Genomic DNA, 24,955 nt, shown 5'->3' on the forward strand with positions numbered 1-24,955 from the left:
CAGCTATTCGATACTTGAGTCCAAGATCCAAGTAATTTACAATTACAACAACACACAAATTAACAATTTTTATGCTACTGATAATAAATTGAAAAACAGATATAGCTTTAAAGATTACAAGACTGAGATTGATCAAAGTACATTGTTTAAATATGCCAGGGTTCTGTAGATTTATTTATTGGTATCTCCAAGATTTAAGGGAAGAGTGTGATGTAATTTTCTCCATTTGTCTGGATTGGTGCAACTTCAGCAGTGTTCAAGAAACTTACTGCCATCTGGGAAAAAGCAGCCCACTTGATTAGCATCCTGTCCATCACCATGTACCTTCCTTTTCTTCACCACTGCCACACAGTGGCAACAGTGTGTACCATCTACAAAATGCATGGCAGCTACTTGCTCAAGAACTTCCCAAACCCAAGCCTCTACCACCAAGGAGGACAAGGCCTTCTAGCACATAGTTGACATGGCCAACATTTATTATCCCTTGAGAAATTAGTGGCAAGACACATTCTAAAGATTCTTTATTGCTTCAGGTGAAGGTATTTGCATGGTGCTTAAGGGTAAAGACTTCTGACATTTAGAGTACATGGTCATGATCTTCTGCTGCTGAAGCCCCTCCAAGGATTGACATGCTGTGCGTTCTTAAGACGCGCTTCTGCACACCACTGTTGTTGTGACTGTCAACGAAAGCCACCAGAGAGACATAAGGCTCACAGTATAGAAATCTTTATTCAGTACACACAAGCTGACAGTATTTGGAGTCATTCTGGAGAAATGTTCACTGTCCCAACATTACATCACATTTTTATATGCTAAATATCAAAGGTAACAGCAGTACAATTTCTAGTGTTATTGTGCATTCAAAATGCTTCCTATGAATTACACATCATTTTTAGAAACCTAGATCTCCGCACCAACACTCCAGGCACCCAAAATGAATGTTGATAACTGCAATCTCTGAGTACACAATCAGATCAAACAATTTAACCCGTGCAAACAACTTAACTCAGGAAGACCATTATTCTGAGCTGTATCTACAATCCATATTCCAATCTGAAGATTGATTGCTATTGAAATTACTACTTGCTATATTCCATATTTCCAGAAGACACTACATGAAGTTATTTGAGTTACTGTCGTCTTGTCAGCTTGAACCAGTCTGTCCATCCTCTCCTGACCTCTCTCATTAATGACGTGTTTTCACCCACACAACTGCACTCACTGGATGTTTTATTTTGCACCATTCTCTGTAAACTCTGGAGACTGTAGTGAGTGAAAATCCCAGGAAATCAGCAGTTTCTGAGATACTCAAACTGCCCTGTCTGGCACCAACAATCATTCCATGGTCAAAGTCACTTAGATCACATTTCTTCCTCATTCCGCTGTTTAGTCTGAAAAATAACTGATCCTTTTGACGTTTCAGCATGCTTTCATGCATTGAGTTGCTGCCACATGATTAGCTGATTAGATATTTACATTAATGAGGAAGTGCATCTAATAAAACAAACACAGAGTCTGTTCTTAGGTCAGGATTGGAGGGAAACCCATGGGCGATGGAGTTGCTATGATTCTTAAACAGAAAGTGCTGAAAATACTCGGAGAAATACAGTTAATGTTTCAGGTCAGAGACCCTTCCTCAGAACTGAAAAGAAGACAAAAAGTTTTTTTAAAGCTGCAGGGAGGGTAGGGAGGGGTTATTGCTGATAGAGTAAAACCAGGGTGACCATGGGGATCATCTATAAACAGGCTCAAATAGTGAATGGGAAATGCTGAAGAGTGAGAACATGGGTGAAAGAGCACAGACTAAAAAGAATGTAGGAGCAGGTCAGGCTCAACAAGTCCAGCTCCAGAGTGGAAAGAAGAAACAAGTTGAGTTGATATCACAGGTGGATGACTGAGAATTAAGTTACATGAAGTTGTAGAATTCAATTGAGTCCAGAAGAGTGCAAAGTGCTCTGATAGAAGATGTGATGCTCGTCATGCTTGCATTGGGTCTCATTGTGACAGTGCAGGAAACCACAAACTGATGGGTCAGTATGGGAGTAGGAATGAGAATTTTAGCGGCAGGTAATGGGAATTTCAGAGTTATCCCTATTGTCTCAATACTAGTACTCCATGAAGTAGTCATCTCTGTGTTTGGTCTCTGCAATGTAGAGAAGATCATAATGTGAACACTGGATTGGAAAAAAATGCAAGTGAATCACTGCTTCACCTAGAAAGACTGTTTGGATTCCTGAACATGGGGAAGGAAAGAGGTGGAAAAAAAACAATGTTTGCCAGAGAAAATGCTGAAGGAGATGGTTAGTGGGAATGGATAAATGGAGTAGGGAGTCATGAAGGGAATGGAATGTGTCAAATGCTGAAATGAAATGGGGAAGAGGAAAGATGAGTTTGGTGGAGGAATCTCTTCGTAGTTCACCAGGATTGTGGAGGATAGTCTGTTGAATGTGGAGGCTGGTGGAGTGGAAGGTGAAGGCGAGGGGAACTCTTTCCTTGCTCTGTCCCAGAGGGGAAGGATGAGAACAGAGACATAGGAAATAGATGAGATGCAGTCAAGGGCTTTGTTAAACAATAGTTAAAGGAAAGCCAGATTTCAGAACGAAGCAGGACATTTCAGAGGCACCTGTAAAGAAAGTCTCATCACCAGAGCAAGTATGATTGAGATGGATGAATTGGAATGATGGAAATGAAGTCCTCACAGGAGGAAGGGTGGGATGAAGAATAGTTCAGATGGCCCTAGAAGTCAGTGGGCTTGTAACAGATATTAGTAGCTAGCATATCTTTTGAGGTGGATATGAGAGAGATCAAGGAAACCAAAATAACCATATGAAGGTGAGCGTAGGTTGGAAGTTGGCAGCAAAATTAATGAAACTGTGATTAGCGAATGAGTACTGGAGGCAGTACCAGAGCAAGCACCAACATGACAAAACGAGCTGAGGGGATGGGACCAGGTGGCACTGAATCAAAGACTGTTCCACATATCCCACAAAATTACAAGTACAGTATGGACCCACGCAGATGTCCATAGCTACACCTTAGATCTGGAGGAAGTTAATGGGGTTGAATGAGAAGTTGTTCAATGCGAAAACAGATTCAGTTAGGTGACTGAATTTGTTGGAGGAGGGGAATTGGTTGGACCTCTGCTCTGAGAGGAAGCAGAGGATCCTCTCACCATCCTGATGTGGGATGGAAATGTAAAGACATTATATGCCCATGGAAATGATAAGGTTGTTGGGGCCGGGGAATTGGAAATAGTCGGTCAAAGTGATGTAAGTGAGAAGAGTAAGTCGGGATGTAAATGAGAAGAGTTTGGATTAGAGAAGAAAGGATAGAGCCAGGACAGTCCTGCTTGTAGATTTTGGGCAGTTTTAGTGGTCATGCTGAATTTCTGTAGACTCCTACAGAAGCAGAGTGATTGCTGAGCTTTCTTTGCAATTGCACTTGCATGCTGGGTCTAGGACAGATCCTCTGAAATAGTAACACCAGGAACTTAAGTTTGCTAACCCTCTCCACCTCTGATTCTCCAGTGAGGACTGGCTCATAGACCTCACCTGAAATCTATGATCAGTCCCTTGGTCTTGCTGACATTGAGAGATTGTTGTTATGGCACCACTCAACCAAATTTTCAATCCCCCTCCAGTATGCTGATTCATCACCACCTTTGATTCCGCTCACAACATCAAACCTGATTATTTTCTAAACAGGGAGCAAATTCAGAAATCAGGGACACAAAGGTACTTGAGAGTCCTCATACAGGATTCCCTGAAGGTTAACTTTCAGGTTGAGTCAGGAATAAGGAAGGCAAATGCAATAATACCATTCATTTTGAGAATATAGAAGCAAGAATATAATGCTGAGGCATTGGTCACACTGCACTTGGAGTAATGTGAACAGTTTTGGGCCCCTTATCTAAGGAAGGACCTGCTGGCATTGGAGGAAGTCTAGAGAATGATCCCAGGAATGAAAGGGTTAATGCAGGAGTAGCTTTTGAAGGCTCTAGGCCTATACTTGCTAGAGTTTAGAAGAATGGGGGGGGGAATCTTATTGAAACTTATGGAATATTTATGTTCTAGTAGAGTAGACACGGAGTGCATGTTTCCTATAAAGTTCAAAGTTCAAAAATAATTTATTATCCAAGTACCATATGTCACCTATATACTCTTATGGTGTCTATGAGGAATCTAGAACTAAAGGGCACATCCTTGAGTACAAAGGCATCCATTCAGAACAGAGATATAAAATAATTTCTTTAGCCAGAGGGAGGTAAAACTGTGGAATTCATTGCCACAGACACCTGTGGAGGCCAAGTCATTGAGTATGTTAAAGTGAGGTTAATAGGTTCTTGATTAGTAAGGATGTCAGAGGTTATGAGAAGAAGACAGGAGAATGGGGTTGAGGAAGATAATAAATCAGCCATGATGGAATGGTGGAGCAAACTGAATGGGCAAAATGGCCTAATTCTGCTGCTATAACTCATGGTCTAACATAGTGCTAGATGCGGCACAGAGGCACGATAGTTAGAAATGATAGTTAACAACTCCACTAATCTGTTTTGATCCTGAACTCATTTGCTATCTTGTATCTTTCTGTGGCTCTGACAATTTCCTCTGGATGTTCTGGTTTTGTTCCACATTCCACGCGCTGAATTAGGAGCATTGGAATCTTAGTCACATCTTAAGGTATTGCACATATTGCTTGATTAAGCATTCTTTATTGTTTCCAATATTCATTATGGGTTATATACACAAAGTACATGAATGACATATGTTGTTATGCAATGCCATATACTCATGCCTCACTAAATTAAAACTAAACATACAAGAGTTATCCCCTGCTCCAGTGTTTTTTCTTTCAATTAGTTTTACATTTTGGAGTTACAAAACAGAACAATACAGACCAAGCCTGCTCCTTCTATTTCAGCTTATTAGGAAGAGGTGTCCTGTTGGGATTGGTTGGTTTTGAACCTGATAAACACTGTTAATGTCTCGTGGCATTGGAACAGCAATACAATGAGCAGACAAATACAGAGGTTGAAGCCTTAAGGTCAAAGACCTTGGGTTACCATGTCCAGACATCAGAGGCCTGATGTCTGTGAGTCCAGGCCTGGTATTGGTGGTTGTAGCCCCATGTCTGTGAGTTTGTGAGTCTGGGGCCAAGGAATAGAGTTCAGAGGGTTGTCCTAGGGTTGGAGTTGTGTCTATTTATGTCAGAGGGTGGCTAGGTGAGTGGGAGAGGGGTCTGATTTGCTGTTACTACTGTTGCTGTTGCTTGTGTTGTTCTGCTGAACATTGTGGGCATGCTATGACAGAGAAGGAATGTGTAGCAACACTTGCATGCCACCCCCAATACATCCTATGTGTTTCAATGTACTTGTGATCTATCTATCTATTTCTCAATCTCTCTATTTACACTAGGAATAATATATACAGTAAATGTACTAGAACTTGTGTATTTATCTTGGTCAGAGATGACTGAAGGCCCTCTCAACCAAATCCAGACATCTGGATGAACTGAAAGCAATAAAACTGAATTTTCTATTGCTTTCTTGTGACAGTCTCATTATCACCAAAGGTCACTAAGATGGCTTGAAACAATCCATGATCTGAAAGATCACAATATTTCGATCACTGATACCTCTGAAATATCTCTCAAATTAAAGCAAATTTTACAAAGATACATATAAAGCAATACAATTTATGGATAATTAGTCAAAAGATTTTATCTACAAAGAGTAAGAATTTCAGGTTGTATACTGTATACATTCTCTGATATTCAATTGAACTATTTAAATCATTGAATAACTTTACAAATGGCAAAAGAGAGTTGGCGCACAGCAGTCACGTGTATGATTAATTTAATTTTTATAGGGCAAAGATATGTTGAGAAGTGAAGCAATAAGTGAATAAGTGAAGCAACTAGAGTTAAGATTGGATCAGCCATGATCTTGTTGAATGGCGGAGCAGGCTTGAGGGGCCGATTGGCCTACTCCTGCTCCTATCTCTTATGTTCTTATGTTCTTATGTAATAAACAAGGCAATGTGTCTGTAGCTTTAGTAATAACGATTTGGGCGAGATACTTGAATCAGAATGTCAGAACCTGGCCAATGTGAGATGAATGGTCTAGCCAATTCAAATCAATCCTGCTTTCAAAATATAAAATCCTCATTTTCAAACAAGGAGAATAAAACTATTACAATTCACCTGCTGCATTTAAAGAGGAAAGAAGTTGCTGATTGTATTTTGTAATAATTCACAATGCTGTGGGTGAACCGATGAATGAGTGGCAAACACTAATAGTGAAGAAAGTAGAATAATGTGTGGAAAAAATATCAGAAAACAAACCAGTTACCCAGTTATTTAAATCAGCATTTTTGTAATGATACTCCACTAATTAATCTGTATAATTATTTCAAATATCCATATTATTCTTGCAAGAGGTAAATACGTTTTAATTTAACACATACTATTAATGGGTGTATTAACTGATAAATAATTCCAAATAACTAAGAGTGTTGTGTAGAAACAACTGCACAAAAGAAACTAAAGATCCAAGGTCTGAAATTATAAGTCTGATCACCTAGCTGTACTTCTACTCCCGGTGTACAGACTGAGACTAAAAACCACAGCATCAGTGATGAGGACCAAGAAGGGAGGTAATGGAGCACTTACAGGGCTGCTTTGAGTCGGTGAACTAGACAATATCCAGGGATTCATCTTCGAATCTTAATGAATATGTATGGTTGTCACCAACCTCATCAAGACCTGTGTGGATGAGTGGGTGCCTTCGCGAACATACCTGGACATACGCAAAAATGGCCTGTAGATAAACTGGGTGATTTGTAGTTTGCTGAGGGATAGATCTGACGTATTCAAGTACAATGATCCAGAACCTCTGTATACAAGAAGTTCAGTTACAACATTCAGAAGGCCAATTTAAGAGTGAAAAAGCTACTCCATTTGAAGTTAGAAAATGAATCAGATGCACATGAGCTCTGGTAGGGTTTGCAGGCCATTACTTCCTACAAGGCAAAATCTAACATCATGAATGGCTGTGATGCTTCACTTCCAGATGAGCAAAATGGTTTTTATGCACGCATTGCAAGGAAGAATAAAACTACACCTGTCTGAATGCCTGTATTATCTAGTGATCCTGTTATCTCAATCTCGGAGGATAATGTTAGAACATCTTTCACAAGGGTGAACTCTTGCAAAGCATCAGGCCCTGGTGGTGTACTTAGTAAGGTATTGAAAACCTATGCCAACCAACTGGTGGGAGTGTTCAAAGACATCTTCAGTCCCTCACTACTGCAGCCGGAGTACCTGTTTCAAAAGGGCAACAAACATACCAGTGCACAAGGAGAGGAGGGTGAGCTTTCTCAATGATTATTACTCAGTTGCATTTACATCTACTCTGATGAAGTGCTTTGAGAGGTTGATCATGGCTAGAATCAAGTACCTGGACCTTAATCATACCGTCAGTACTAATCAACAAGCTCCAAAACCTAGGCCTCTGTACATTGAGAGACTAGTCAGTACAGACTGGAAATACCATCTCCTCTTCGCTGACAAACACTGGCACACCTCAAGGATGCATGCTTATCCCACTGCTCTACTCTACACCCACGACTATGTGGCTAGGCACAGCTCTAACATCATCTAAAAATCTGCCCATGACACAACTATTGTTGGTAAAATTTCAAGATGGTGATGAGGAGCTGTACAGGAGTGGAACAGATCAGCTGGCTGAGTGTCACAACAACAACCTTGCACTCAATGTCAGTAAGACCAAGGAATTTATTATGGACTTCAGGAAAGGGAATTCGAGAACACACACCAGCGTTCTTGAGGAATCAGCAGTGGAAAAGGTGATTCCTAGGTGTCAACATCTCTGAAGATCTATCAGAATGATGCAATTACAAGTAAGGCACGGCAATGACTATATCTCATTAGGAGTTTGAGGAGACTTGGTATGTCACCAAAGACTCTTGCAAATTTCTACACATGTACCATGAAGAGAATTTTAACTACTTGCTTCACTGTCTGGTATGGAGGGAGCACTGCACAGAATCAAAAAAAGCAAACTCATCTAGTTCCATCATGGGTACCAGCTTCCCCAACATCAAGGCATGCCTCAAAAAGGCAGCATCCGCCATTAAGGACTGCTATCACCCAGGGCATGTCTTCTCATTGCTACAATTGAAGAAGGGGTACACGTTCATGAAGACACACACTCACTGTTTTAAGAACCGTTTCTTCCCCTCCACCATCAGATTTCTGAGTGGATGATGAACCCATGAACAGTACCCTCACTATTTTTTTCTTTTTTTGCTCTCTTTTTGCACTATTTACTTAATTTTATGTTCAACACATACACACACATATATAGATATACATATATCTCTCTTATTGTTATTTATATTTTTTATTATGTATTGCGATATACTGCTGCCGTAAGACAATGTACTGTATTTCATAACATATACCAGTGATATTAACCCTGATTCTGATGAAATAGAGAATACCTTTTGGTGTGTTTTGAAGTATATTTTGACAGAAAAGCTAAGCTGCAATCTATTCATTTCTGAAATTGCATATGAAATGAAGAGGAACTGTTTGGCAAAGCCAACTGATGCCATCACCTCATAGAAAGGATCCATGAATTAATACATTTGGACATAAATTCATTCAATACCAGTGCCTAATATTTACAGCATGTGCCTATTGAGATATATTCCATTGGACATATTGGAATAGAAATAACTAAAAGTTAATGGCTATCAGTGTTTAGTTTGTTAAAAATCCTGCAATTTGCAGAGTAAGAGATAAGCTTCAATCTTCTGCTAATTGCTCAGCATTTTGTGCAGTCAGGTAATTAATCTTGATAAAGCAGATAAAGCAGATTGGCATAAGGCTTCTTGATAAAGATCATTGCTCTTGTAAAATTCTGAAATAACAAAGTTAATTGGAATATCTTCAACAGTCACATCGACTGGAAGTGATGAATCACGATTTTGGCAATGATAGTTAACCTTGGAGATTTTGAAAGGGATCAATGATGTTTCATTCTAACAGGTGGTGAAAGATTTCCTGTCTTTTTTTAAGATACATTCTTTTTATTCTGTCTTAGTAGATTTCCTCCCCCCCCTCCCCGCCCCCCCCCCCCCCCCCAGTATTGTCATTCATACTCCAAAGGAAAACTAATTGGGCACATGTTGTTTCAAAATATAGCCTAGGATCATTTATTCAGACCAGATAGATTTCTTTGGAAAATAACATACTTGAATACAGATTGAGTAATTTGGTAAAACTTTGACTATGCAGAGTTCTCCACTACAAAGGTTTAATTTTGTGTCATTCCTAAATCTGTTGTGCACTAGCAAATTGATTTGTTAAAATTCTAGATATCATTGTGTCAAATGACTATGATGAAAAGAGAAGACAAAATAGATGAACTTTAAAAAAAATCAACTCCATGGAAGGTACACAATTCATGATTTTGTTGGATGGAGTTGCTGATTCTACGCTTGTGGGTCAAGAATATTTACAATGTAAGTTTCTCAGAAGTCCGTGTGGCAACTGTTCAGTCAAGGGTCAACTGAAAAATATCAACTACGTAACAAGAGCTGTTATAGCTGACTTGCTAATTATTCTGTAATACCATATTTCTTATATTCTTCCTCCTTGGACTCCTCTCCACTTTCACAGTAGAAAAGAGATACTCCAATCATCCAACTATCTCATCTGACAGACATTGACAGGAGCAAATTGCCCACCTTCTCCAAACTATTAACGATGTGCCCAAAAATTCAAGAGGGACCTGGGCTTTTTCATTTAGACCTGCTATTGCAATGGCACTGTGAAAACTTTGGGGTGAAAATTATTATTAGAGGAATGACCAAACAGATAAACTCCTGCTTCCTGGAGAGCAAGAATTTTAAATCCAAGGTAAGGAGACTCATTGCGACTAAAATTACAAAGGAATTCAGTGAACATAAGTAGATATACAGTGTCATTGACAGTGATAATAGTGAGTCGTATAAAGAATAAAGCCTCTTATTGTCATTTAGAATAGGTAACTTTCACTTTATAAGATTGTAACTGGACTACCATAACTAGATTCAAAGAATTTATAGAAGCTTTAAGCACAATGTAATATATATAACTTGTTTACATTTTCAAAAGGTATCCCATGACACACTAATACACAAGATTGATGGTCTTATGGTTTCAGGGAGATTCTGGAGCCACGTTGCAGAATGGATCGTTGACTGGCTTCAAGACAAAGCAATGCCAGAGAGTAAAAGGCAGATATTCAGAGTGGAAGCTGTGCTCTGATGGGCTCGCAAAGATTGTTACTGAGGCCACTATTAACCACCATTTACATTAATGATTTAGACTTAATGAAAAACAATTTCTAAAGTTGTGAATGGGACTAATTTTTGGTGGGGAAGAGTAAGAGGGTGTATAGGAGGACTACAAATAATTCCAGGAATACATAAACTTGTAGAATGTGCAAATAACTGGCAGATGAGGTTCAGAATAAATAAATGTATAAACAGTACATTGAAAGATACAAATTCGCATCAATGAACCACAGCAATGTTCTGCAGGCCTCTTGCAATATTTCTAAATACAAGTCTTGAATTACTCTCATGCTATCAGCTGCATGTAATTCCCTTTTAAGCAACATACTTTTAAATCAACTTAACAAAATACATATTTCACAATCTTTTGAAGGACTCAACGTATTTAACTCTCAAGTGGATGAAGGTTCATTGCCATGGCCAGAAGCGAGGCAGAAGGGAGGAACACCAAGCCAGACTGAAATGCAGAGGGATGAGGCCCCCTCTGCCCTGCATCGTGTTAGCAAATATGCAGTCGCTGGAGAACAAAACTGAGGACCTGAGAGCAAGATTGTTGTATCAAATGGAAATGAAAATTTGTGTTCTGTGTTTTACGAAGATTTGACTTACTCAGATACGGCAAAGAGGCTCACAGGACCCACAGCTTCCTGATACATAGGATGGACTTAACTACTGATTTGGAAAAGGCACAAGATGGAGCTGTGTGTTTCATGATAAACTCTCCGTGGTGCTCCAATGTGATGATTGTGTCATTCTTGAGTTCCCTGACTTGAACATGTAATGATCAAATGGTAATTGTTCTATTTACGAAGCGGGTTCTGCTCTGTGATGCTGACAGCAATTTACTTACCACCAGTGGCCAACTATAATCAAGCGCTTGAGATACTGCATGATGCCATCAGCAAACCAGAAACAGTCCACCCTGACAGATATCATAGTTGGGGATTTCAATCACGCTTGTTTGAAGAAATCCCTGCCCAATTACCATTGGCATATAACCTGTAGCACTAAAGGTCCCAACACACTAGACTATAGCTATACTAAGATAAGGAATCCCTATCATTCCATGCCCAGACCGCACATCAGGAAATCTAATCACTTGACTGTCCTTCTCCTACCTGCATAGAGGCAGAAGCTAAAGCAAAGGCTCTGGACATTAGGACAACAAACAGGTGGTTGTGGGAGACAAAGGAGTGGCTACGTGATTGCTTCAAATCAGTAGACTGCACTGTGTTCAAGGACTCACCTGTGATCTGAACAAATACACCACAGTTGTCATGGACTTCTAATAATCAATAAGCTTTAAGGCTTTGGCCTCAATACCTCCTCATGCAACTGGATCTTCGATTTCCTCACTTGCAAACTTCAGTCAGTTCGGATTGGCAACAATAACTCCTCCACAATCTCCATCGGCACAGGAACACCACAAGGCTGCATGCTTAGCCCCCTGCTCTACTCACCTTACACTTATGACTGCGTGACTAAGCACAACTTTAATGCCATATTTAAGTTTGATGATGACACCACTGCTGTAGGCCGAATCAAAGGTGGTGACAAATCAGCATATTGCAGGGAGATTTAAAATCTGGCTGAGTGGTGCCACAACAACAACTTCTTACCCATGTTAGCAAGGCCAAGGAGCTGATTATTGACTTCAGTAGGAAGATGGTCCATGAGCCAGTCTTTATCGGAAGATCAGAGGTGGGGAGGCTCAGCAACTTTAAATTCCTCTATGTTATCCCCATGTGAGTACAATTACAATGAAAACACAGTAGCGCCTCTGCTTCCTTAGAAGTTTGCGAAGATTCGGCATCACTTCTAAAACTCTGACAAACTTCTGAAGATATGAGGTGGAGATTATACTGACCGGCTGTCTGGTACTGAAACACTAATGGCCTTGAATGGAAAATCCCACAAAAAGTAGCGGATAGGGCCCAGTCCAAACAGGTAAAGCCTTCCCTACTACTGTTGGGCATATTTATACCGAGTACCATTCATCATCAGGGACCCCCACCACCCAGGACATGCTGTCTTCTCATGTTGCCATCAGGATACACACCACCACGTTCAGCAAAAGTTATTACCCTCAACCATCAGGCACCTGAACTAGAGGAGATAACTTTGCTCAACTTCACTGGCCTCATCACTGAACTGTTTTCATAACCTATAGACTCTCTTTCAAAGACTCTTCATCTCATGTTCTCAATATTTATTGTTGTTATTATTATCATTACTTTTTTTCTTTCTTTTTGTATTTGAACTATTTGTTGTCTTTTGCACACTGGTTGTCCACCATTAGTGTGGTCTTTCATTGATTCTATTACGGTTATTGGATTTATTGAATATGCCCACAAGAAAATAAATGGCAGGATTGTATATGGTGATATATAGGTGCTTTGATGATAAATTTACTTTGAACTTTGAAATTCGTTAGAAGAACAAAGGGGTCTCAAATGTACCATTCACTAAGTTGCTCCACACAGCAATACCATTAGAATAAATCAAGCACGAGAGTTTATTTATATCCAGATAATAAAATTTTAAAAGCATAGTTATGCTGAAGCTGTATTGAACGTCTAGCATTAGAGAATAAAATGTTTACACCATAAATGGAAGCCATTCAATCTCTACAGACCAATCAGTCCCACCTTCCTTAGAACCCTGTATTTTTTCACCTTTTTGATACTTATCCAGATCTCTCAACACATTTCCAAGAATGTAATCTACTCTTCAATTAAAGCAAATCAACAGAATCATTTTTCTAACCATCTTCATTCTCTAGCCCCTTTTCTGTCAATGAGAACAATAATTATACTCTTTTAAATCCTTCTGTCAAATCCCGTCACAACCTCCTGTGTTTGAAGGAATGCCATTCCATTCTCTCCTATTCTTCATCTCTGGTATCTGCCGCATCCCAATAGCACAGCAGTTAGAGTTACAGCCTCAAAGCTTCAGCAGTCCAGGTTGGATCCTGACCTCCACTGGTACCCATGTGGAATGTGCACTTTTTCTCTGTGACCAGCCCCTGCATCCCAGGGTAACATGTATGAATACTTACTGTAGCTAATTTAGTACTAATCAATTGGGTTGTTTTGTCCTGGAAGCATTGAGTTTTATTAGAGTTGTTGGTGCTATGCTCATCCTGGGAAATGGAGATTTCTCCATCTTGTGCCTTGTATATGTGAGAGGTTCTAAGGGTGTCAAGAGGTGGGACATACTCAGAGGCTGGTGTGTAAAACTGTCCTCGTTGGGTCTCAACCTTCATTTTTGTAACTGGATCTTGAATGTCTTGACAGAAAAGCCAGTCAGTCCACATTGGCAAAAGCATCACTCATGCCATCGTGCTGAGCACCAGCCACTCCCAGGGCTGCATGCTCAGCTTATTGCTGTTCACACTGCTGACATATGACTGTACTGCTAGATCGTTATAAATGAATCAAGTTCATTGATGACACAATAGTGGCTGGCCTCACCAAAAATGACTAGGTGGCGTACAAAGAGGAGGTGGAATGGCAGGTAAAGTGCAAGCTGGCTACTTCTTACTGCGTGGCTCGTCTGTGGAGAGTTAGGAATACCAATTTTCTGGTAATGGACAATCTCACCTGGTCCCTCAACACCACCTCTTTGATCAAAAAAGCACAGCATCATCTCCATTTCCTGAGATTGAGGCTAGTGAGTGTCCCTCCCCCCCACCTCATGACATCCAACCAATTTCTATAGGAGATGAATAGAGTCTCTTGACCAGCTGCATCATCATCATCATCTGGTATGGGAATTTCAAAGGATTGCAAGAGGATCATTGTAAATGACCCCCCCCCCCAAAAAAAAATTAGGCACGACGTACCATAGCATTGGTACATCCTGCCTAATGCAAGAACTGTTAGGATGGGAAACAGCTTCTTCCTGCAGGCCATAAGACTACTGAACTCCCTGCCACCTCCCAGGCCTCATCAAGTATGAAGCGCCAGTAGCATTATGTTTACTTTTTAACTTATGTTGTAAATGCACGGTGTTGTTAACTTATTTGTTGTAATATTACTTTATATGTTGTGTGTGAGTTATATATTATGTTGTGCACCTTGGTCTTAAGGAACGTTGTTTCATTTGGTGGTGTACACATGTATAATTCAATGACAATATTTGTGTGTATGATCCAGTTGAAATTCTGGCCAATGATGACCACCAGGTGAGAAATACAGATAATTGTAATGCCATTGAATGTCAAAGGTAGGTAGGTGATTAGATTCTCTCATTAGAGATGCTTATCATCTGGCACATGTTGGTGGTACAAATGTGACTTCCCACTTATCAGTGCCTGAACTTTATCTACATCTTGCTGCATGTAGGCATTATCCAAGCAGTTGGGAATGAAATTCAACAAAGTACAATCATCCGTAAACAATCCCCCTTCAGATGCTATGGATGAAGTAGCTGAAGATAACTGGAGCCAGAACAAATCCCTGTGGAACACCTGCAGTGATGTCCCATCTTTGGTATGGTTCAACAATTGGCACAGTCACTCTTAGCTCACCTCTGGTCTTCTGTATATGTTTGGAATAAGGCTGTGATGTCATCAGCAGGCAAGTGGCTATGGTAAAATCCTTATCAGCTATCAATAAGTCACCAACTGATATATGCCATTCGATAACACTCTTACCACCCCTATCCATCACTTTGCTGAGACCAGCAGTAAATAATTTGCCAGATTGAACTAGTGCTGTTTTTTTTAAATCAATGGGATATCCATGGTCAATTTTTCATATTGCCAGAGAAGCAGCTAGTCCTGAGAAGTAAGGCTGGGATGTTGTCTGATCCAGTAGTCTTTGCAATTTTCAGTGTTCTCACCTAGAGTAAGGGATCCCAACCTTTATGCCATTGTCCAATACCATTAAGCAAGGGGTCAGGTTCCCCAAGGTTGGGAAACCCTGAGCTAGAGTAAACAGAATTGACTTTGAGACTGGCTTCTTTTACGATGGGATTTCAGCGTCAGCTATTCAATTTATAATAATAATAATAATAATGTAAAAATGAAGCTTGTCTTAAGCATCCAAAGCTATCAGAAATAGCAGACGATGTTAAACTAAATAAAACTTATTGAAAAGTTGAATTCATATAAAATATTAATTTACTTTGAGCATTAAATTTGAGTATGGCTTACAGCAGTAAAATGTCTGGTATAATTCATATTGTGTAAAGATTAGTCACAAAACAATTATAAAACAAAGTACTATATATATTTTTATTTTCTAACAGTTACAGAAGATTTGATCCTTAAAATATATTCTGTGACCTCATTTGCCAGGAAGTACATTAGTTAAGTATGGAATATATAAACTGAGAAAGTAATATGTGGAAAGTAAGACTCTGATAATTTGGCATTCAATTGTATGAAAACCCTCACAGTCCAGCATCTGGCTCACTCAGAGTGGTGGGGAGTCCGGCGTTGGAGGTCCACAATGCCGTTCCTGTCGGAGTCTGGACTGTAAACTGAGTGGGCAGCTGCAGTCAGGGTTGGGATCCAAAACATCGGTGCACAAGACTGTGGGTAGGCTTGCAGCTGGAGGACGGAGTCTGCTGTGCTTGTGGATTCCCCACTCCTTTTAAACTCCAGATTCATTGGAAATTTACTATACAACTATGTAACAGAGTGTAATTGGATATAAATAAATATAACATCTAGCAGTACAATGTATCTGCTTGTCCGATGTGACTGAAACCCAAGGATGCCAGATTACTGGACCTTTACTGTACTTTCTGCTGTATGATACAGTATATGTCTGGATCAACATAGTCTTAAGGATCACAACTCATAACCACTGTCCATTATCTTTAAAAACAAAAGCACACAATCATGTAGAAATGATGTTAGGGTACCTTGCTTGTTCTATTTTTTAATTTAAATTGGACTCTTGTTATTTTATTCATTGGCTACCTGCAAACACTATAGATGTCAATAATTTTGACACAATCATATTAAGTTGTTCAACCATGTTCATTGAGATGAATAATTTTGATTTAAATCACGTTGTCTTTGAAACTAATTTTTATTGGGGACCATTAATCCTTCAGTTTTCTATACTGGAGTTCCTCACTTCAAATTATGCGTACTGAATTCAAATTCCAACTCCTAATTACATGCAATATGATTTAAACATGCGTAACAGAAGAAACATGTCATTTGATTTTGCAAATAAATGATTTAACTGAAAATAAGGGGGAATGGAAATAAATTACTCTAACATTAACATACAAATTAGTGCAGATTAACAGTCCTCAGAGATTCTTGTTAACTGTTATTATTATTTAAAACAATTTATTGTCCATTAAAATAATTTCCTTCTTGCATTCATTAACAAATATTGAACTTCTGACACGGATTATGCAACAGTTAAGTAATCTCTTTAAAATATTTTTTCTTGGGACCTTTTCTTCATTAATTACACAAAGTATCAATTAGGATCTGTAGCAGCAAAACTGATTCAAATTCAAACAAAACAATTGCCACCTGCCTGCAACCATACAGACTTGAGTGACATGCCCGCAGTTCCAATGATTGCTCCAAAAGTCACAAATTTCATTTGATCCTGTATTAGCAATTAGCAAACATACAATTAAGCATTATTGAGCGTTATCCAGTGGTCAGCAAAGATATGACCCCCCGCTGGCCTCTGCTACAAACTGCCATGAAATAAGCTTCTGGTTAAGATGACGCTACCAAAAGTGTGTGACAGCTTTCTGGTAGTCAGACAGTTAAGAAATCTGGCTAAAGACATGACTAAAAATACCTTTTTTGAGGTAAACCGTATATAATTATCACCATAAACAGTGCAAAGGCAAGCGATGGTGAGGTAAGTTCAGGGGATGAGCTGAGGTGGTGTTTTGTAGAATCATTGCAGATGGAGTCCCAATGCCCATACAACTAACCTGGGTGTAGGTTGGATTGCACTGGGCACCAAGGGAAGTCGGAGCCTGGGCAGAGGAGATTCAGTGCCCGTACAACTAACCTGGGTGTAGGTTGGATTGCACTGGGCACCAAGGGAAGTCGGAGCCTGGGCAGAGGAGATTCAGTGCCCGTACAACTAACCTGGGTGTGAGGTTGGATTGCTCTGGACACCGATTTCGCTTGTCCTCCACGACGGTCTCTCCTCTCTCTCTACAACGCTGAGGCTATGAAGACTTTCCTGGCTGTTATGCTCCGTACCCGCTAATATGATTAACTGATAAGCCAGGTTTTTAGCCTACTCTGGGGTTCAGATCTAAGTACTCAATTTTGGTTCGGATTGCTGTTGCTCGCTTCAATACTTTGCACGATGTGTTTTTTTCTCTTGCTTATTGGGTGTTGGTCTTTTATTTTTATGCTTTTTTCTTTAATTGGTTTCTTTTTCATTTCTTGTTTTGTGGTTACCTGTGAGCAAACAAATCTCAAGGTTCTGTAATTTATACATTCTTGGATAATAAAGGTACTTTGAATACATAACTTATTTGCTTTGCTTTTACCATGTCCTCACTCATGTGTCTAGTTACCACTATAAACACACAACACAGAATACAGAGCAAAAGGGGAACAGATACTTGTCTCTTACGGGATCTACTAGTCACATCACTTCAGTCTGATTCTTGACTTCAACATTACTGTAATTCAAAACAAACACTAAACTATTAAGACAGAGACTATTTATTGACCACAGCTCTGCCTTTAATACTATAATTCCAAATAAACTCTATTTCACACACCTGAACAAGGGACTCAACATCTACCTTTGCAACTGAACCCTTGACTTCCTGACTAACGAATCACAATCAATAGGTGTCTCAGAAAGGCAGCATCCATTATTGAGGACCCCCAGCACTCAGGACATGCCCTTTTCTCACTGTTACTATCAGGTAGGAGGTACTGAAGCCTGAAGGCACACACGATTTTTTAATCTGTTCAATATAAATATACTGTAATTGATCTACTTATTTTTTTTCTTCCTATTTTATGTATTGCATTGAACTGCTGCTGCTAAGTTAACAAATTTCATGACACATGCTGGTGATAATAAACCTGATTCTTCCACCTTCATTCTCAAAACCAGTGCCCCACATGGCTGCATCCTCAACCCAACTCTACTCCCTATTCACTCATGACTGTGTAGCCAGATCCCACTCTAACTCCATGCATGTTTGCAGGTGACATCACTATCATGGGCCACATCTCAAACAATGATGAGCTGGAGTATAGGAAAGTGATAGTTTAGTGGAATAGTGTCATGATTTTGTCTCAAGGACAGAAAAAATGAAACAGCTGGTCAGACTACAGCAAGTGGAGGGGAGGGTGGGGGAATAACAATGCACACACTGCTAATGTTGAGACAGCTGAAAACTTCAAGTGTCCAGGAATGAACATCATCAATAGCGTGTCATGGTCCAACCACGTAATCAGTGCAGCAGTGCCTCTACTTTCTCAGGAAGCTAAAACAAATTTGGCATGCCCACTTTGACCCTCACCAGATTTTCTAGATGCATCATGGTTAGGTACAGCAACTGTTCTACCTGAGACAGAAATAATCTGAAAAGTATTATGGACACAGCTCAGCTCATCACGGAAACCTACCTCTCCTTCATGGACTCCGCCTACGCTTCTGCCTCGGTAAACAGCCAACTGCACCCCCCCCCCCTCCAAATCAGGCAGGTGTATAAGATTATGAGAGGCATATGGAGAGTGCACATTTTTCCAAAGGACATCCATTTAAGGTAAGTAGAGATAAGATTTCTTTTTCTCTTTTACACAGTGATAGGGGCTTAGAATGCACTGCTGGGGTTGACAGATGCTGATTCAACAAGGTCATTTAAGAGTCTCGCAGACAGGCACATAAATGGAACATAATGGAGGGTTATGGGCTGTGTAGGAGGGAAGTGTTAGGCTGACTGTGGAGTAGGTTGGCATAACATTGTGGGCTGTAAACCCATCCTGTACTATACTGTTTCATATTCTTAAAGGTTTCTTTTTCTATTTACTACTTGCCAATCCCTCTCTTCCCACCACTACCCACTAAAAGAAAAAAAGTTTGATCAATGCAGATCACTATCGTGACATAAATATCCTACTCAACAAGTTCGAAGGGAACTGAAATGTCAACTGACGCACAACACAGTGAAACAGCTTCCTCGTAGACTAAAACATTCAATTTTGGAGTAGATGTTCATTAAACAAATTAATAAAGAACAAAATTGAGTTGAAGTATAACTATGGTCTTAAGAACTCAGTTCTAATTTATCACTGATTGTTATTCAGATTCAGCAGTATATATTCAAGCTTATATTCAGTATATACTCAGGCATCTTCAAGTATTCATTTATCAAAGTACATATATTTTCTTGCGAGCATTCACAGTAGATACAAAGAAACACAATAGAATCAATGAAAATTGCACTAAACAAAGGCAAACAACCAATGTGCACAAGACAACAAACTGTGCAAATACAATAATAATAAATAATATTGTGAACATGATTTGTAGTGTTCTTGAAAGTCAGTCCATAGGTTGTGAAATCAGTTCAATGTAGGGGTGAGTGGAATTGTCCATGCTGGTTCAAGAGCCGGATGTTTGAAGGATTAATAACTGTTCCTAAACCTGGTGGTGTGGGAGTTGAGGCTTCTGTACCTCCTTCCTGATGACAGCAGCGAGAAGAACAGGGCCTGAGTGGTAGGGGTCCTTAATGATGGACGCCACTTTCATTTGACAGTACTCCTTGGCTTTTCCTGTGATGGTCTGGTCTGTAGACCTTTCCATGTTGTTTCCATACCAGGTCGTGATGCAACCAGTCAGCATACTCTCCACTACACATCTGTTGAAGTTTGTCAATTTTCAGATGGCTTGCGGAATCTGCACAAAATTCCAGTCTTCATATTAGAGATGGCCACACCATGACAAAGTTGTCAGAAAAGCAGGATACAGATGCTTATAGGAATTTCCTCAACAGTTGAAACAGTAATTTCTTTCAAAAACATGAACCTCAAAAATGAATGGTGTTTATTCATATAGCTAATCTCAGTTATTTTTATAAGAAATATTCAAACAGAAACTACCAAGTCAAAACTGTGAAGGAAAAAGAAAATCTAGATTATATTCTCCTGGAAAATTCAATTATACCATTATTTCTTTCCAATTATTTGATGAGCATCATGGCTTGGCTAATACTTGGTCTGCTCAAAGTTTAGCAAATTTTGTGAATAGACAACAATTGCTATTGATACACTCAACATTATTTGCTACAATAAACAGAAGGAAAAATATTCCATGGGTTAAATACAGGTGACCTCACGTTATGGCTGCCAAGTTACAGAAATTTATCCTTACAGAATTCACAGATCACTACCCAAAAAATTGAGCTGCAGATATAATTTGCTCTTACAGAATTTATGGAATAAAGGAAACAAAATCAATTTTTTTTAAACTTGTGTTTCTTCACATATGTAGATGATGCAGCTTCACATTACAGCACATAGCAAAACAATCTGCTTTCTAGGATTTCTATAATAAATTCTAGTAAATCTTTATTAGAAGTGATAGCAATTGATGGGATTACCAAATAAATAATAGGATGCTGATACAACCACATCTGGAATATGTGTGCAGTTCTACAAGATGGATGTGATTAAGCTCAAAAGGGTGCAGAAAAGATATGCAACGTTGATGAGACTGGAGAGCTGAAGTTAAAAAGAGAAATTGTTTTATTACAGTGAAAGCGGCTGAGGGATGACATTTCAGAAGTTTATAGACTCCTGTGGGGCATAGACAAGGTGGACCGCAACATAGTAAAGAAACTAAAACTAGAAATTATGGACTTATAGTGAGAGGAGAAATATTTAAAAGACAGCTGAAGAGCAAACTTTTCCACATTAAGGGTACTGGGTATATGGAAGGAGCTGGCAGAGCATGTGGCACGAGGTTACAATTACAATTTAGATCGAAGGGCATGTGTTCATGCTGCATAATTCTAAAGCTTCACAGGACAAAACAGTTAAACTCCCAATTGGTTCATGTTTGAGTTAAATTCACAAAAATAATTTCAGGCAAAATACATGCCATTGCTGACAGGAGTAAGTCCTAATGTGCCTGTCATAATTTTTACATTAAAAATCAAAGCCATTTTAGCAGCAGCCAATAAAATCAAGAGCTGTCTGTCTGTGCATTTGGAGAACACCTAATGCTCTCTGTAATTTATTGTAAACATTCAGAAGTTTTCTCCCCATAATCTGGGAGTGAGGATTGGGGCAAAGAAGATCTACATAAAATAACCAGCCTTAGGAAGCCTTCAACAAGCAGTCGTAAACTCTAGAGGGTGTGACTAAGAAACTTTAGTAAGATGATACTGAAGAAAGCTTCAAATACATACAGTAACACAGCAAAGCAAACAGTTTACTGGACATCTATAAGGTTGTCATAACATGGAGTCTCTAAACACACCAAAACCCAACCCTAATTACTCTAAATAGCAGAACTATCACTAATGAGCTCAGCGGGCAACTGAGGACCAATGAATAAGTGAGAGACGTGGTGTGACATAATTAATAGTCCCTAAACTCACAAAAAGCACTATACAAAAATAAATATCACTTTAGACATCATAATAAATGCTGCTTTGAAATAAGTTTCCTCCACTGGATGAATAATACAGTTTTACACCAGAGAGAACAAGATTTGCTTAAAATATTTTCTTCACTTAGCAACGTCTGTATGTCACTTTCCTGAGAACATCCCGTCTGAAATTTTGGATTTAAATAAATTTCGCTATTTACAAATTGAGCTATCAAATGAAAGTTACTCAGCTGGGCTATTGCAAGAATGGACGTGATAATCTCATACTGTTTATTAAACTGTGTATTTTGTGAGGCAAAGAACATCGTGGCAACAAAAGTTAAAATTAAGTCAAATTCGTGGCACACACGAGTGCAAACAAAATGTAATTATGTTATTTTGAGGAGTAATGTATTCAGAGCATGTGTGTGGTTTCAGTCGGTAATCCTAGGGAGTGGGGTGTTGACAGACATCTTCCAGTCTGCTTCCTCCCAAAGCCATCCCTGGCAGCTAACCCCAACCAGGCACCCTCATGCATAGTTACCTACTGTCACACACCTGGTAGATACACTCATTCCCACAAACATCTTCCCCAGTATCTTTACCCATTACCCTCCTCCTCCCCCACCGCCAAATCTTCTCCCCTACATCAACCTTCGGCCTCAGCCTGGTACCAACCTCCAGCAGCTGTCCCCACCCAGAGTACTGACCCCAACAGCTCCATACTTACACAAAGCCCGCTAATCACACCCTCCCATATCTTCACCCGATATCCCTCAAAACCTCCTCCCTGTACCAAAATTCAGCACCTGCCCTTCTGGTGTCGATCCAACACACAGCCCAGTATTACCTCTGTGCCCATCACCAGAGCACCACCCCCACCTCAGTCTGTACTACCCTTGGGACCACCACAGCTCACAATCCCACCGATAGTACTGCTGGACCCACCACCGCCAGGCCCCCCCACACCTCTGATACTACCCTGGACTCACCACAACTAACTCCTCACCCCTCTCATCTTACACCCTAGAACCACCCCCAGCTGATACTACCCCTGGGCTTACCTCCAGCATCCTCTCCCGCATTACCCCTAGGTTCACCACCACCCAATGTCCCAGTACCACTCCTGGCCCCACCACCAACCCCTCTCCCGACTCTACCCACGGGCCCACCCCCACACTACCCCCTCTCCCGGTTCTAGCCCTGGGCCCACCACCACCACCCCCTCTCCTGATTCTACCCCTGGGCCCATCACCACCCTCTCTCCCGGTCTACCCCTGGGCCCAGCACCCTCTCTCCTGGTTCTACCCCTGGGCCCACCACCATTACACCCCCTTCTCCCATTACCACTCCTGGCCCCAACCTCACCCCCTCTCCCAGTTCTACCCCCGGACCCACCACCACCCCTCCTCTCCCGGTTCTACCCCTGGGCCCACCCCTACCCTAACCCCTCTCCCGGTTCTACCCCCGGGCCCACCACCAGCCACCCATTTCCCACACGAACTCTCCCCTGGTACCTACCCCCGGACCCCGCCGCTGCCAAACTGCTGCCGATCATTGTAACTGTCGAAATCCGCCATGTCCTTCTGCTCAACACAGACAAGCCCTCGGCTCCATGGCAACCCGCCTGCCCCGCGGCGCCTTCGTCACTGCTCGGCCCGTTCACCATGGACCCACGTCCATCGTCTCTGGTCACTGTCCTCTACCTCATCAGCTGTAAAATTTACAAAAATAATTAATTTACGTTCGTTCATTTCATCCTTGTTTTCCCTTCATGAAACTTCATTCAGTTGCTTTGTTATACGACTCCTCTCGCGCGTATGTCCCTCGAAATCGAACAATTGCAAAATCTTTAGAGTTTAAAATAAGCTTCCCAAGGGTTTTAGATTCCTAATAGCCCTAGAAATCAAACGATTGAACTGGAGATGTTGGAAAATTGTGAGATAAAATTTAAACTACCTTCAATGAAATGGAAAATACTGGAGATACTGTTCGGAAGTTACCTGAAGCAGAGTGGAAGCTGACACACAGGAGACCACAGATGCTGGAATCTGAAGCCACACACAATCTGCACCAGTCCTTCTGCGGAGATTCGACCCGAAACAATCTTTGCCCCCTGTGCTCTACCCCCTACCATGACACCGGATCCTCTTGAGTGCCCCAGAACATTGGGTGTTGCTGCAGACTGAGAGTGAGTGGACTGGCCGTCCTCCCCGTTACTGCTTGCAGAATATTTTTGTAAGCTGATTGGCATTCCGAAGCTTACCCACAGTGGGATCGCACCGGTACCATCACTGTTCTCAAACCCTCCGGAAATAAATCGCAGGCGCGTTTTGGGGCAGTCGCTAGGGGTGGTGACCTTGCGAAGGACCCCGGCGGCAGCATGGTGGAGCAGGAGGGGAACGCGGTGCCGGGCGATCGGCCAGAGGCTTGTGCGGGGGTTGCCGGTACTAAGAGGTTACTTCAGCAAAACCGCGAGTTCCTCGACTTCTTCTGGGACATCGCCAAACCTGAGCAGGAGGTGCGGCTGCGTGGCATCAGTGGACTGCTCGAGTACCTAAGGAGCAGCGAGGTGAGGAAGGGGGAGACGCTGGGCTGGGAGGGGGTAACTAGGTGAGGAGGGGAACAGGCAGGAAGAGACTATGAGCAGCGAGCTGCGGAAGAGGGAGACGCTGGGCTGAGTGGGGGGAACTGGGCGAGGAGGGGAACGGGGGGAAGAAACTATGAGCAGCACTAGTTGGAAGGGGGTACATAGAGGGGTGGTCTTGGGTGGGACAGAGAGTGGGGAGAAGATGTGACTGTGAGGCTGTTAGAAAGGGACTGGGAAGAGTGGGAGCAAGGGACTGTGAAGGGGTGCTGGGAGATGAGGTGTGTGTGTGTGTGTGTGTGGGGGGGGGGGGTGTCCGGTCAGTGCAGTGGGGAGAGCAACCAAGCGTGTGGGGGACACAGTGTGGAACGGGTGGGGAATACCAGTCAGTGTGGAGGTGTTAGGGAGGGGAGGTCGGTGGGGGGGGGGGGGGGGGTTGG

The 24,955-nt window shown here is 41.1% G+C and overlaps 2 protein-coding genes across 4 annotated transcripts in view; one reads left to right on the top strand and one right to left on the bottom strand.

The window, feature by feature from the left end:
* Positions 1-23,639, bottom strand: part of eif4h (eukaryotic translation initiation factor 4h) — an 84,938-nt gene extending 61,299 nt beyond the window's left edge. Inside the window, exons 1-2 of one of the 3 annotated variants that reach the window (XR_012099929.1) lie at positions 23,450-23,581; positions 15,590-20,233 (exon numbers count right to left, since the gene is read on the bottom strand). Coding sequence is in view for 1 of the 3 variants with exons in the window: in XM_073053821.1 (XP_072909922.1) it covers positions 23,450-23,508 (59 nt within the window). In the remaining 2 variants the exon portion in view is untranslated. Of the gene's footprint in view, positions 1-15,589; positions 20,234-23,449 lie in introns of those variants that run through there. The other 2 variants (XM_073053821.1, XM_073053823.1) reach the window with 2 other exon arrangements.
* Positions 23,640-24,277: 638 nt separating this feature from the next.
* Positions 24,278-24,955, top strand: part of mybbp1a (MYB binding protein (P160) 1a) — a 113,170-nt gene continuing 112,492 nt past the window's right edge. Inside the window, exon 1 of the mRNA XM_073053819.1 lies at positions 24,278-24,500. Coding sequence (XP_072909920.1) covers positions 24,312-24,500 — 189 coding nt within the window. The 5' untranslated portion in view covers positions 24,278-24,311. The remainder of the gene's footprint in view (positions 24,501-24,955) is intronic.

Source organism: Hemitrygon akajei, chromosome 8 (assembly GCF_048418815.1).
Source record: "Hemitrygon akajei chromosome 8, sHemAka1.3, whole genome shotgun sequence".
In the NCBI taxonomy this organism is placed as follows: Eukaryota; Metazoa; Chordata; class Chondrichthyes; order Myliobatiformes; family Dasyatidae; genus Hemitrygon; species Hemitrygon akajei.